The sequence below is a fragment of the Manihot esculenta genome, chromosome 1 (genome assembly GCF_001659605.2).
Source record: "Manihot esculenta cultivar AM560-2 chromosome 1, M.esculenta_v8, whole genome shotgun sequence".
NCBI classification, from domain to species: domain Eukaryota; kingdom Viridiplantae; phylum Streptophyta; class Magnoliopsida; order Malpighiales; family Euphorbiaceae; genus Manihot; species Manihot esculenta.
In genome coordinates, this window is record NC_035161.2 from 38,324,601 (window position 1) to 38,338,016 (window position 13,416).

The following is a 13,416-nucleotide window of genomic DNA, read 5'->3' on the forward strand; positions in this document are numbered from 1 at the left end:
GGTATTCTAACTAGATTTACGATTAGATTATGAGAAATTAAAGAAGGCTAAGTAAAACTTAATGGGTAATTAATGCAACAGCACTGTAAGGTCAAAAATGTCCAATGTCACAGATAAAGGGAAGGGTCCTTTAAAAATTTGAAAGGAGTGGCCGTTGGAGAACCAACTTCAAACTTGAAAAACTGAGTCCCTTCGATGCAACCACATTCACAACCGCAACCACAAATCGGCTCGATTCACTTCACTACCTGTCCCGGAGAGAGAAACAGACCCACATTGCATACTCAGTTAGCCTGAGATTTGTTGTTTGAGATAATTATGACTGGCATTGTCATGGTGACCAAAGGAGGTGGCTGCGCTGGTGGGGTTACGAGAGCCAAGGGTACAAGAGGGAGCGAACACGACCAGAACCAGCTGTCAATGATGGCGATTCTCTTGGAAGCTGTAAGGAAGTCGTTGGTGTCTTGCCGTTTTGAGGAGAGAGAAGATGGAATTCCTACTGTTAATCATATGGAGATTGGCTGGCCTACGAATGTTCAGCATATTTCACATGTCACGTTCGATCGCTTCAACGGTTTTTTGGGTTTGCCTGTGGAGTTCGAAGTCGAGATCCCGTGTCGGGTCCCGAGTGCTAGGTAGTGTTTATCTCCTATCGTAGTTTTTTCGCCCTTCAATGTTCTTCTTTCTCGTTTTGTAAATCGGGTTTCGTGGGAGCTCTTAAATTCACCAGACCTGAACTGAGTTTTGCTTAGAATTATTTGAGTGTACTTGATTTGGTGGGAGAGTAGATCTGAGAGATAGCAAGGACCAACTAGTATTTGTTTTAAGAAAAAAAAAAAAAGGAATTGGTAGAAAGAGTTTTGAAAATTAGCTGAAATTTTAGCTGCATATGTACTTTTTCTTTTTTTTACTCAGAATCAGATGTTGGGGTTTATGGATTGTGTGGTCAAACCTCTTCTCGCTGCTTGGAAAACGGAGACTCCCCCACTTGGAAAAAACATACTAGCTTTGTGATGTGAAATGAAATTTTATTCTAGCTTATTCGAGTAAATAATAATTTGTTTAATTAATCTGTTAGAATCAACTTCCAAGTTAAACATTCCTATCATTTTTCTTCCACAGCAACTAAAATCACGGAATTTGGCTCAATGCTAGTCACTATCATTGGATTCCTGTCAGTTATCAAGCCATTTATCAATTCAATATCATCATAAATAAGATGGGGATTGTTATAGGATAAGGTTCCCCCTACTACAGAAAGAAGCAGATCAGGATCATCCAAAATTGCAGAAATTAATTGTATTTTGTGCTCTTAATTACGCAATTTCTCATTGTTTTTGGTGTCTGTTAATTGCATTAATCAATTTCTCTTGTCAGATAGATTAAAATATTAATTTCTGCTGCTTCATTTTGTGTATTTTCTACATGGATTTAACTTGAATGCATAAAATTTTGCAGTGCTAGTGTGTTCGGTGTCTCAGCAGAATCAATGCAATGTACTTTTGATACCAAAGGGAACAGTGTCCCAACAATTCTCTTGCTAATGCAGGAGAGGCTATACTCACAGGGAGGTCTGAAGGTATTAGTTGTTCTGCTCATTTTCAGAAAATTAGTGTTATATCACCTTAACTGAATAGTCTTATAATTTCACTTCCGTCGTTTTTCACATTTTAGGCAGAAGGGATTTTTCGCATAAACCCAGAGAACGGCCAAGAGGAGCACGTAAGGGACCAGCTGAATAGGGGCATTGTGCCTAACGATATTGATGTACATTGCTTGGCAGGTCTTATAAAAGCCTGGTTTAGAGAGCTTCCTTCAGGAGTGCTGGATGGGCTTTCCCCTGAACAAGTTCTTCAATGTAACACCGAAGAAGAATGTGTTGAGCTTGTGAAGCAGCTAAAGGCAACAGAAACTGCGTTGCTCAATTGGGCGATTGACCTCATGGCTGATGTTGTCCAGGAAGAAGATTCCAACAAAATGAATGCCAGAAATATAGCAATGGTTTTTGCTCCAAACATGACTCAGGTACATAATCATTATTTGTCAGCACATTTCATCTCATTGTTTTATCTCTAAATGGAGAATTATACGAAGGAAGCCAATTTTTTGTCTTAAAAGTGATAGTTCAGTTTTTTTTTTCTCAATAAAGCTGATATATTTTTCTTCATTTTTCCTTAATTAGATGTCTGATCCGTTGACGGCGCTGATGCATGCTGTACAAGTAATGAACTTGCTTAAGACTCTGATCACAAAAACACTAAGAGAACGTGAAGAAACTGTAACAGGAGGACATTCACCCATGTCGTCTCAATCATCTGGTCAACAAACTGATGAGGATTTCGATAGCCAGCAAGAGACGGATACCAGCTGTGAACTGAGAAAGGCACCATTGGATCGCCATAAAGAAGATCATGCCCATTATAGTCCTCATAATGATGATGAAGTTGAGTCATTGAGTGATGTAGAAGATTGCTTTTTGAGGCATTTGGATAAGAACAGAAGTGATCGCGACATATTCTTTCAGCAATCGCCGGGTGATTTATCTAAAGAATTTTCGAGTCCCAGAACTTGCTCAGGGTTTAAAATGGAATCTGATATCTCATTTACTGATAGCAAAAGTGAAAGTTCCAGTTCAGCTACAAGTGACGGAGAAGAGTCCAGGGCAAGTATGAGAGGTATAGGCCAAGAAATTAACAAAAGAAGCCCATCAAAAGCATACAAGAACTCTGATGATGTGAAGATGGTTGACAGTCGATTGTCTAGTTTTTAGTCTTAGAAATGCTTAGGTGAATACTTGGTTGCAGAGTTTGGTATGGTCTCAACTGTGTGGGCTTTGCTTACACTGGGCTTTGGAGTATTCAAGTGTCGTCGATTGTTAGAGAGTCATGGTTCAGCTTTGGGCTGAACTTTGCTTGTTTCGTGAGTTTCTTAATGGAGCTGAAAACTCTACGTTTCTGTAGTGTGGATTTCAATTCTAATCTTGAAGTTCTCACCCTTGAAAAATTCATGTATGCGAGTCTAATTTTCTTGGGAACAGGCAGAAGTCTATGATGCTGAATTCCTAGAATCCATGTAACACGCTATATTTCCAAGAATAGTGGGTCCATGTGTTTGTTTATTTGCATTCAAATAGTTTGAAACAGATCGCTGTATTTCTCATAAATTTATTGACAAGTAGAATGACAACCACTTTTTATACTTGTGAGACTGTGGAATCTGATCCCATCAACTTCTATTATCATCAGTTTGTCTTATATCCTGCCAAGGACAAGAAATATCATCCAAAGATTCTCTAAAATATTTGAAGTTTTTATTGGAGCACAAAGTTGATTATGAATCAACTTTCGATGAGCTTTGATGCTTTGGCGTCTACTACTTGCTTTTGAGCACAAAAGTTGAACTTAATTTTTGCTTTTACACCATGAATGTTGAGTGTGTGTATGTGTATAGATTTGTATGCTTCTTTCAAAATATGCAAAAAGGAAAAAGAACATAATTTATAAGCAGCATATCATCTGTACATTTGTTTCCTATCAAGGATTTGAGCTATGCTTAACCTCTTTACCCCTATCCCTAAGCTCAGGGGAAGCTATATATGAAAAGAAAATTAAACAGTAATGAAAAGAAAACCATGCAAAATGAATGAGAAAAAGTTTAGGAAGCCAAGCAAGTCTCCCAGAAGAGCCTGTTCTTCTCCATCTCATTCATGGATTCATTGGTCGACTCAACAGAAACACATGATTTCTGATTCACTGTTAACCCATTAGCCCATTCTTGATAACCATGAACCTCGTCTTCCTGCTCCTTTCCCACCTCCTTATGATGATCATCAACTCCATGAACAGATTCTTGTTGAACTTCAGTAACACGAGAATAGTAATCCGACACATCGCAGCTGCATGATTGTGCATCATCATCAACATGATCTTTAATGGCTGAGTTGGGATCAAAATCACTCTCAGAATCACCAGAGGCTTCAACGAGTAAGAAAGAAGAGAGATCCACATCTTTCTTGGTGTCCATTTGTTTGGAATAGAAAGACCAGAAGCTCTCCATGAGTTTAACAGTTTGAGAGACTTCTGATTTTCTTTGCATAGAAAATACCAAAGGTCTTTATTAGTTTGGTCTTTATATAAACTAATAAATAAAGGGATAGAATTGATAAGTGTGAGTTTGTTCAATAGAAAAGAGCCTCAAGAAAATTATTAGTTTATTATAGCGCAGAAGAAAAGGCAAGAAGAGAGAAAAGATACAACCATCAAATATGCCTAATCTTCTAGAAGGAAAATATATTAGAATTGATTTTTCTTTTTCTTTTTTTTTTTTTTGAGAAAAAAGAATTGATTGATTTAACCCCGTTTGAAATAAGAATTGATTTTTTTAAAATGAAATAATTTAATTTTTTAATTCAAAATTTTAATTTTTTCTAAAAATTTAAAATTATTTTTAAATAAAATAAATAATTTCAAAATAAACCTAAACCAACCATGTCAGAGTCGAAGGTCTGGAAGAAGCAAATATTTATAGTATGCAAGTATGCCCATGTGTCCAATTGAAAGATTACACGTGCCATGCCTTTTTTTTAGTTATTATTTTTATTTTATTTTTTACTTAAAGAGGCATTGATCACTTAGAAGTGTGGCAGCGTACATACAAGTTCGTACTTTTATTCAAAGAATTCATCTAATGTTTATTTGATTTTATTTATTGCAATCCAGAAGAAAAAGTTATTATTAGTATTATTTTGGGACTGTGGTGTAAAAAAAATAAATAAATAAATTTGATAACTTTATTCTATTTAAAAAAATTATGAAAGCTTTTTTAAATAAGCAAAGTAGTTGGTTTTTAGAGCGTGCATTAAAAGTTGAACTGTGCTGGTGATAGCAAAAGCTTAGCTCTTCATGGTATTTTCAACAACATTCATTGTTTTTATACGATTGTTGGTGGAGTTTGAACTGCTCTTACGGATATTAAATGGATTTTTAACAAGAATATTCAATGGATTTTTAACAAGAATATTCGTTATGTTAAGTGTACGATGAACTCTTTACTATTATGTGGTGTATTATGTACGTCGATGTCCTTTTCAATTAAAAAAATCAGTATGATTGTAATAACTATATTTTCTTATAATTTTTAACTTTCATATATTTCATTCAAGCATATTTTTCAATCAGTCAATTATTTTTGTTAATAGAATGATTAAACTCTGTATAAAAAAATATTATTCTCTTTGATTGATTAATTATCGGTTATCTGAATTATAATAATTTTTTAAATAATATTTTTTTATGTGTTTTATAGCATTTTTTTAAAATGTAAAAAAAAAATACAAACTTAACTAATAAATATTTTTGGAAGGCGAATACTAAAAATTATTAAAAAAAAACTTGGAAAATAAAATCACTTTAGAGTTAATGATATTAAAATCATTTTAAAAATTATAAAAATGAATATATGTGAAATAATTTCAAACAAAAGAATAAATAATCTAGAGATGTTAATGCAATTAAAAACGAAGAAATTATAATAATATTAAAATTGCATGAGGTTTTGTATTTAAATTTTAAATGAAAAATAGTATTTATCAGAAATTAATATAATATAATATAATATGGTGACTTAAGATGGTAGAAGTGTGAAAAATTCAACAGTGATTTAAAGACCGGAATGTTAGCTTTGAACAAAATTCGCGAAATTTATCAAATAATATTCAAAGCTAACAAAGACAATTGTCTGATAATTAATTAGTCAAATCCAAAACCAAAAGATATTTATAGTGAGCGTGATTTAAACGTGGAAGATTACTACTCGTTTTTCTTCTTTGTCTTAATCAGAAGCATTTCTCTATTTTTTATTAGTGTTGTGATTCCTTTTTGCTTTATCATCATTGTAATTATTTTTCTTTCATAATACCTTTTATTTTACTCTAAAATACAATGCTGGAATTTAAAAAAAAAAATTGTCAAGCTTGAATTAGTCTAATAGTTTTTTAAAAACATATATAATTCAACAAAAAAAATTGAAAGTTGAAATCCTTACTTTCCTTTTCCTCCTAAAAAAAATGAAAAGAGATTAAGTTTATATATTGCTTTACATTTTTGTCAATGTAAATACGTGACATCGTAAAGTGCGGAAGAAGTCAGCCATATCACAAAGTGTCAAAACACCTAAATGTAATAAGTTCTATAATTTTATATTATATTTTTTGAGTTTTATACAATTTTTATTCATGTTTCTTCATTTTCTTACCGCTAGACTTCCTCTAACTTTCTCTATCCTGAGCGAAGCCGAACCCAAGAGAAGAACAGTGACCCAAAACCCATCAAACCCTCCTTAGGCTGACCAACTCAGCATCTCAGGTCTCGACCCAGACACGCCGGGCCGGATGGGTTACCCCCGAGCCCAGACCCAGCAGGAAGAAGTCCAGCCCGGTGATGTGAGGGAGAGAAGCTGGTACAGTCACTTCGCAGCCCTGCCCGCACGCGCTCTGAGAGAATTAAATGGCCGCTTGGCGTGGAGAGGGGGTTTGACACGTCCGTACATACGGGACTGAGTGACGTAGACAGGTAGCACAATAGCAGGACACAGGAGGGGCAGGTAAAAAAGGGGTTCTTCTCTTTCCTTCTTCTTCTTCTGGCTTCTTCCTCGGCTCCATGTTTTTACTTTACTTTTCTCTGCAACTCTGGTCTATCTCGACTAAATTAGTTCATGAATCTGACTTGAACATCGGAGGGTCTCCACCGGGGCATCCCCGATAGACCCTTGACCATCTTTTCTTATTTTGCAGGTCCTTTCATCAAATCGAATATTGAGAGACCCATATGATGGACCCATATGATAGAGCAAGAAGAAAACCAGATCTATCATGGAATAAGAGAAAAATCAGATTTATCAATTGGCGCCGTCTATGGGAATGAAAGAGATTTTTTATATTTCTAAAGTTCCTAAATGTAACGACCCGAAAATCGGACCGCTACCGGCGCTAGGATCCAGATCGACTTAAGGTCGCCGGGACCCGTAGCAAGCCTGCTCTACTGTCTATGCACCTGTAAAATCCCATACATGATCATACATTTTTTGTAAAACACTGGAAACTCAACTCTGTACCATGGTTCAACCTGTGCATGCCCTAACTCTGTACACAGACCCCCTTGCCAGAGCATTCATTCAAGCCCTAGCTGAGTCCACACAGTATATGTTAAACCTGGTTACCATACTCATCAATTGACATATCCATAAAACAGACCATATATACATAAGAGGGATTTACATCACATCTGGGTCAAGCACAAAACTATACATAGCTCGTTACAATTTTTACATCTCTTTACAAGTTTGCATGTCCACACTAATCTATAACACATCTCTTTACTCTTTCTGACCTCTGCTGATCCTTCCCTGACCTCTGAGCCTGCAAAACTGGGGTTAAGGGGAAGGGGTGAGCTATAAAGCCCAGTGAGTAGAAACACTGAAAACAGTTCATTCATTACATGCTCTCATTAAATGCGTCACAGCACAAACATTTCACATTACGGATGGACATGACCACCAAAACTCCCTCCAGTGTCAGTATGCCTGGCCCGGCCAGGTCTTACAACCGTTACAAAAACAGAAAGCTTACCCTTCTAGAGGATTCCGACATCCGAGATTCCACCGGAATGTAGAATTCCGATGCCGGACTCTAACCGGGTATTACACTAAATTCACCCATTGAGATCCACATGAAGGTACGAAAGTTTATACAAAAAGGAAGTTGAAGGTTTACAATAACCCAGCTGAAAAGAAAAATTCATTATGTTTAGAAATATTTTGATACTCTTTCAGATAGTTTATTTTAATATTTATTGAATTTTATTACTACTAACTTTTTCTTCGAAACCTGGTGAAGTGAAACTTTAGATCAAAATACTTATTTATGAGTATCAAATTTTAATATTTTCTGTAGAAAGAAAAAATAATAATAAAATAAGTGATGTATATATTTGTTGAAATTGTGAGGTCGGCAGTATCTATGTTGTAAAGGTTAGATGGGCAAGTCGGCTATAGAGTTCCAAGTTAATAAATTAGAGAGAAAATTAATAAATAAAAAATAAAATAAAGTAAAAAAAGAAGAATATGCTAGAAAAAATGAAACAGGTTGGGTAAATTGGACAGCTCTATGACTGGACAACAAATAGGCGAGGCCAAACTGCACAACAAATGATGAAAAATAGATCTGTAGAAGAGTTCAGGTAAAAAGACTCCAACTGTTTAAAATTGCCTCTTACTGTGTATACTTATTATTTTGCTTTAGAATTTCAAGACTGTCTTTAGTTACTGGAAATTATTTTTGATTAATTATTATTGAATACAAAGAATTTTATAAATTATTAAAAGATATGCTTTGCATGTAAATAATAATGCTAAATTTAATTAAAGTATACTTCTCTGAGATTAAATATCGTGATAATTGCTTACATAACACTAAAATTCAAGTATTGTCATGACAATTTTATTATTAATGTTAGCACAAACATTCCTAAGAGAAAGATCATGTATTTTATAGATTGAAAAATCTTGGAGAAATTTACACATACAAAATATTACTTGTTGAATCTCTAAATTGTATGAGTTAATATTGTTAGTTAGAGCTAATATTTACATCTATCTGAAATATGAAACTAAGTGACATGTGCGACATATTATTTATTGATGAATATTATTGAATTAACAACGAGCATCCTCATTATATACGCTCTGTGCAAGCTCTTATTTTGCAGAAAAAATTATGAATCCTAAGTAAAGACCTCAGTGAGGTAGGTGATCAGCCTCGGAAAATGACCCCCGGCACCACAAAACTGGCTGAGATGACGAAGCGACAGTACGGCCAATGAGCCTAAATCCCATGCAAGGCTAGAGAGCCTGGAAGCGACAGTAAAGCCTAAGAGCCTGAATTTTGCGCAAGACCTTAGTGAGGTAGGTGACCGGTCTCGAAAAATGACATCGGCACCACAAAATCGGCTGAGATGACGAAGCGACAGTAAGGCCAATGAGCATGAATCCCATGCAAGGCTAGAGAGCCTGGAAGCGACAGTAAGGCCTAAGAGCCTGAATCTTGTACAAGACCTCAGTGAGGTAGGTGATCAGCCTCGAAAAATGACCCCCGGCACCACAAAACCGGCTAAGATGACGAAGCGACAGTAAGGCCAATGAGCCTGAATCCCATGCAAGGCTAGAGAGCCTGGAAGCGACAGTAAGGCTTAAGAGCCTGAATCTTGCGCAAGACCTCAGTGAGGTAGGTGACCGGCCTTGAAAAATGACCCTCGGCACTACAAAACCGGCTGAGATGATGAAGCGACAGTAAGACCAATGAGCCTGAATCCCATGCAAGGCTAGAGAGCCTGGAAGTGACAGTAAGGCCTAAGAGCCTGAATCTTGGGTAAGACCTCAGTGAGGTAGGTGACTGGCCTCGAAAAATGACCTCCAGCACCACAAAACCGGCTGAGATGACGAAGTGACAGTAAGGCCAATGAGCGTGAATCCCATGCAAGGCTAAAGAGCCTGGAAGCGACAGTAAGGCCTAAGAGCCTGAATCTTGAGCAAGCCCTCAGTGAGGTAGGTGACTGGTCTTGGAAAATGATCGCCAGCACCACAAAACTGAGCTGAGAGGACGAAGGGAACTATTTTTTCGCCTTTTATTAAAAAAGAAAATACTGTATGCTCACAACAAACAGCGGCATACGATGACAACACGCAAAAACAACTCATAAGAACACAGCTCCGACCTCAAAAAAAAGATTGGAGCACTGGACCATAAATGAAAAGTTAAACTCCGACATTCCAAAGGAGCTCAGGTCAAAAGGTAAAGAGACTTTGATCTCACACAACAGCCAAAAGCGCCAAAGCGCCATGCTGACCTCAAGAGAGTGCTGGAACAGAAATAAAAAATCTGAATCCGACCTCTCGAAAGAGCTCGGATTATATGCTAATAAGACCTTGATATAGCAAAATAGCCAGCATATAACGAAATTAAACTAAGGCGCCCTAACGCATCTATCATGTAGCAATGCGACCTACTAAAGGCCAATGTAAGGCTCACGGCGCCAAAGCGCCAAAGCACCATGTTGATCTCAAGAAAATGAGCTCGGTACTGGTAAATCCAATAGGCAAACCAAATTAAGGCGAGGCGAATCCTAAGCAAAATGCATACCAAGATAGAGAACCAAACAAAGGACCAGGGGCAATCATCGGAGGCACTAACCTTGAGAATTGACTGCTAGTACTAAACCAACTCGGCTAGGCTAGAGAAAGGTCTAAGTAGCAAAGAGCTCGCAAAACGCTTGAGGAAAGACAGCTCGGAAAGCACTCGGGGGCAAAAAACCCAAACAACCGAGACATACTCAAGGACCCAATGTTCAGATAAAGAATCAAGGGGACAGGAGCAATGTAAAAGGCCAAATGGACCATTCTGAATGATTGGATGGGGCAGTGGTGTAATACCCGGCTAGAGACCGGCATCGGAATTCCTGTCGTCCGGTGGAATCTCGGGTGTCGGACGTATCTAGAAGGGTAATACATGTGTGTTCGAAGATGTTTTAAGTGCTTTTAACGTTTTAAAATGGTTTAAGGACTAAGGTTTTGAAAGAAAAGCATTATGAGAGAAATGGCAAGTTCGGCCGCCGAAGGTGACTTCGGCCGCCGAACCTTGCATGGATTCAGCTTCACGTTTGGCCGCCGAAGGAGGTCTGGCCAGCCCCCTTTAAAATGGTCAAAGGTCGGTGATTTGGATACGTTTCCATTTTCTCCACCTGAGGTGAGGCTCTGAGTCTCCTTGGGAGATTTTCATGTTCTTCCATAAAATCTTTCAAAGTTTTAAAGAGTTTATGTTTGTGTTTAAAGGTTTTGAGCAAAAAGAGCAAAGTTTGGCAGTTTGAAGGTTTGGAAGCTTGAATCTTCATAACTCCACGTTAGGATTGTCTGATCTCTTGTTTGGAAGAGGTAAGTGAAGATCCTGAACCTCCTTTGTTGGTTTTTGAAGGTTTTAAGAAGTTTGTATGGGTAGTATGCATGTTTGGTTTAAAGGAGGTTTTTGTTGATTTGTGATGTTCAAGCATGTTATGTGTTGTTTGCTACTGTTGTTTGGGGTTTTAGGTTAGTTTTAGACCCCTTTGGGCATATATATGTGTATATGCTAGTTGGGAGTAGTTGATATGCATGTTGTAGGATTTTGGGCAAAGGTTTGCATGAAGCAGAGCAGGTTCTGCCCTTAGGGCAAAACCAGGTTCGGCCGCCGAAGGAAGGTTCGGCCGCCGAACAGAAATGATGCATTCCATGAGAGCATGTTTTATTCTCCACTCACTGAGCTAGTTGAGCTCACCCCTCTCCCCTCATCCCAGTATTGCAGGTTTCAGTCATCAGAGTTCAGAGAGCAAGGTTAACAGAGGATAGAAGGATTGAAGGATATGTAATAGCTAGTGTGGACATGCCTTGTTATGAGATAGACTGTAATGTACAGTGTATAGATTGTGCTTGACTAGTTTACGATGACCCTTGTGTGTATACATGATCTTTTTATGTCAATGTTTTATGCGATAAATGTGATGAAAACCAGACTTAACATAGAGGAAGTACAGTATACACAGGTTAAGCCTGGCAAAGAAAAGAAAGTTTGAAATGTTTACAGAAAATGTATGATCATGTATGAGTTTTCACAGGTACACAGAGTTCACAATAGGCTTACTACGGATCCCGGCGGCCTTAAGCCGATCTGGATCCTAGTGCCGGTAATGGTTCGGTTTCCGGGCTGTTACAAGTGGAAAGTCTTTACTCATTGGATATAAAAGAATCGTACCCCAGTATGGTCAAACCCAAAATAGATAGTCCAACCTCTTCAATCCAGGGTCGATCTCCCCAGAAGCTTGGAGGGGCCTTATGTCTGTACCGGTAAGGCTATAAGCCTATAAAAGAAAAGTTAAAGCCAAACAAACAAGCAGTTAGACTGAAACACAGCCTGTGTAAGGCTAGATAAGAAAGTAAGAAAATTAAGTTCGACTGCACAAAAGAGCTCGGGGCACCAAAGTAAAGAAAACGAAATCCTGAACTCTCGAGCTCATAGCACAAGCAGCATCATGGGCTATAGGCATAAAAGCCTAAGCAAAGAACAAAAATCCGAGCTCCCGAACTCGCGGCACGGACAGACTCACAACAAGTAAATAATCAAGCTGAATAAAGCTAAGTGTAAAAGAAACAACAGAGAGCCGAGCTCCCTATATGAAAAGGCCCGCCAATGCGAAACGCACAAAAGGATAAACGAAAGCAAAGGGTCGTGCTCACAGCTCGGATTAACCCATAGTAAACAAACACTTAACAAAGATGACCCAGGAAGAGGAAGACGATAAAAGACCGAGCTCTCTATCTCAGTGGAGCACACAGCTCAGACCGCACTGACCGCCAGAAGGTTACACCCAGAGGGACAAGATGTCCGAGCTCGTAATAAGAACAAGATTTAAAATCGTCTAAAGCGGGCACTCATGCAAATAAGACATTCCTCTAGGTATTATATATCCGAGCTCGCAGCACTGAAGAGGTCATGAGCCAAAAACAGAAATGCCCTCATGAGAATAAGAAAAACTCGCAAGTCAGAAGCTTAGCCAGACTCCGAGCTCTTAGCCCGGGTCAGTTCGACTAGCAAAGTCCCAGTAGAGATAGTCTGGTCCATCAATTAAGTAAAATTGACAAAGCCAGAAGACAGTCTGAGTAAAAAATAATAATGAGGTACAGGCCGAGGTGAAATATCATTCATCATCAAATACACATCTCCAGATCGCCATACATTTAAATATCAAAGTAAAAAGACAAAGAAATAAAAAGGCAAGGAAAGGACACTTTTGACAGGAGCAGTTCTCGGGCCACGCGGTCATATATAGAGTTTAAGGATTTACTCCCTCGCCACTCATGTAATAACTGCCGAGGAAGTAAAGGGGCAATTAATGATCGCTGGGCTTCCTCTACCCTGGGCGAGGCCGGGCTTAAGAGGAGAACAGTGACCCAAAGCCCATCAAGCCCTCCTTAGGCTGACCAACTCAGCATCTCAGACCTCGACCCAGACACGCCAGGCCGGATGGATTACCCGCGAGCCCAGACTCAACCGAAAGAAGTCCAGCCCGGTGATGTGATGTGAGGGAGAGGAGCTGGTCCAGTCACTTCGCAGCCCTGCCTGCACGCGCGCCGGGAGAATTAAATAGTCGTCTGGCGTGGAGAGGGGGTCTGACACGTCCGTACGTATGAGACTGAGTGACATAAATAGGTAGCACAATAGCAGGAACAGAAGGGGTAGGTAAAAAAGGGGGTCTTCTCTTTCCTTCTTCTTCTTCCGGCTTCTTCCTTGGCTCCGTGTTTTTACTTTACTTTTCTCTGCAACTTTGGTCTATCTCG

General features: G+C 38.5%; 2 protein-coding genes across 2 annotated transcripts; one reads left to right on the top strand and one right to left on the bottom strand.

Annotated features, from left to right (window-relative positions):
• The first annotated feature begins 129 nt into the window (after nt 1-129).
• Nucleotides 130-3,196, top strand: LOC110621871 (rho GTPase-activating protein 2). Its single transcript, XM_021766150.2, has 4 exons — nt 130-635; nt 1,459-1,579; nt 1,675-2,025; nt 2,183-3,196. Exons 1-4 carry the CDS (start codon nt 319-321, stop codon nt 2,768-2,770), a joined length of 1,377 nt encoding a protein of 458 aa, XP_021621842.1. The 5' UTR covers nt 130-318; the 3' UTR covers nt 2,771-3,196.
• A 277-nt stretch (nt 3,197-3,473) lies between these two features.
• On the bottom strand, nt 3,474-4,109 carry LOC110621882. The gene has a single exon (XM_021766161.2). The coding sequence runs from the start codon at nt 4,093-4,095 to the stop codon at nt 3,655-3,657; it is 441 nt and encodes a 146-aa protein (XP_021621853.1). The 5' UTR covers nt 4,096-4,109; the 3' UTR covers nt 3,474-3,654.
• Between the last annotated feature and the right edge of the window lie 9,307 nt (nt 4,110-13,416).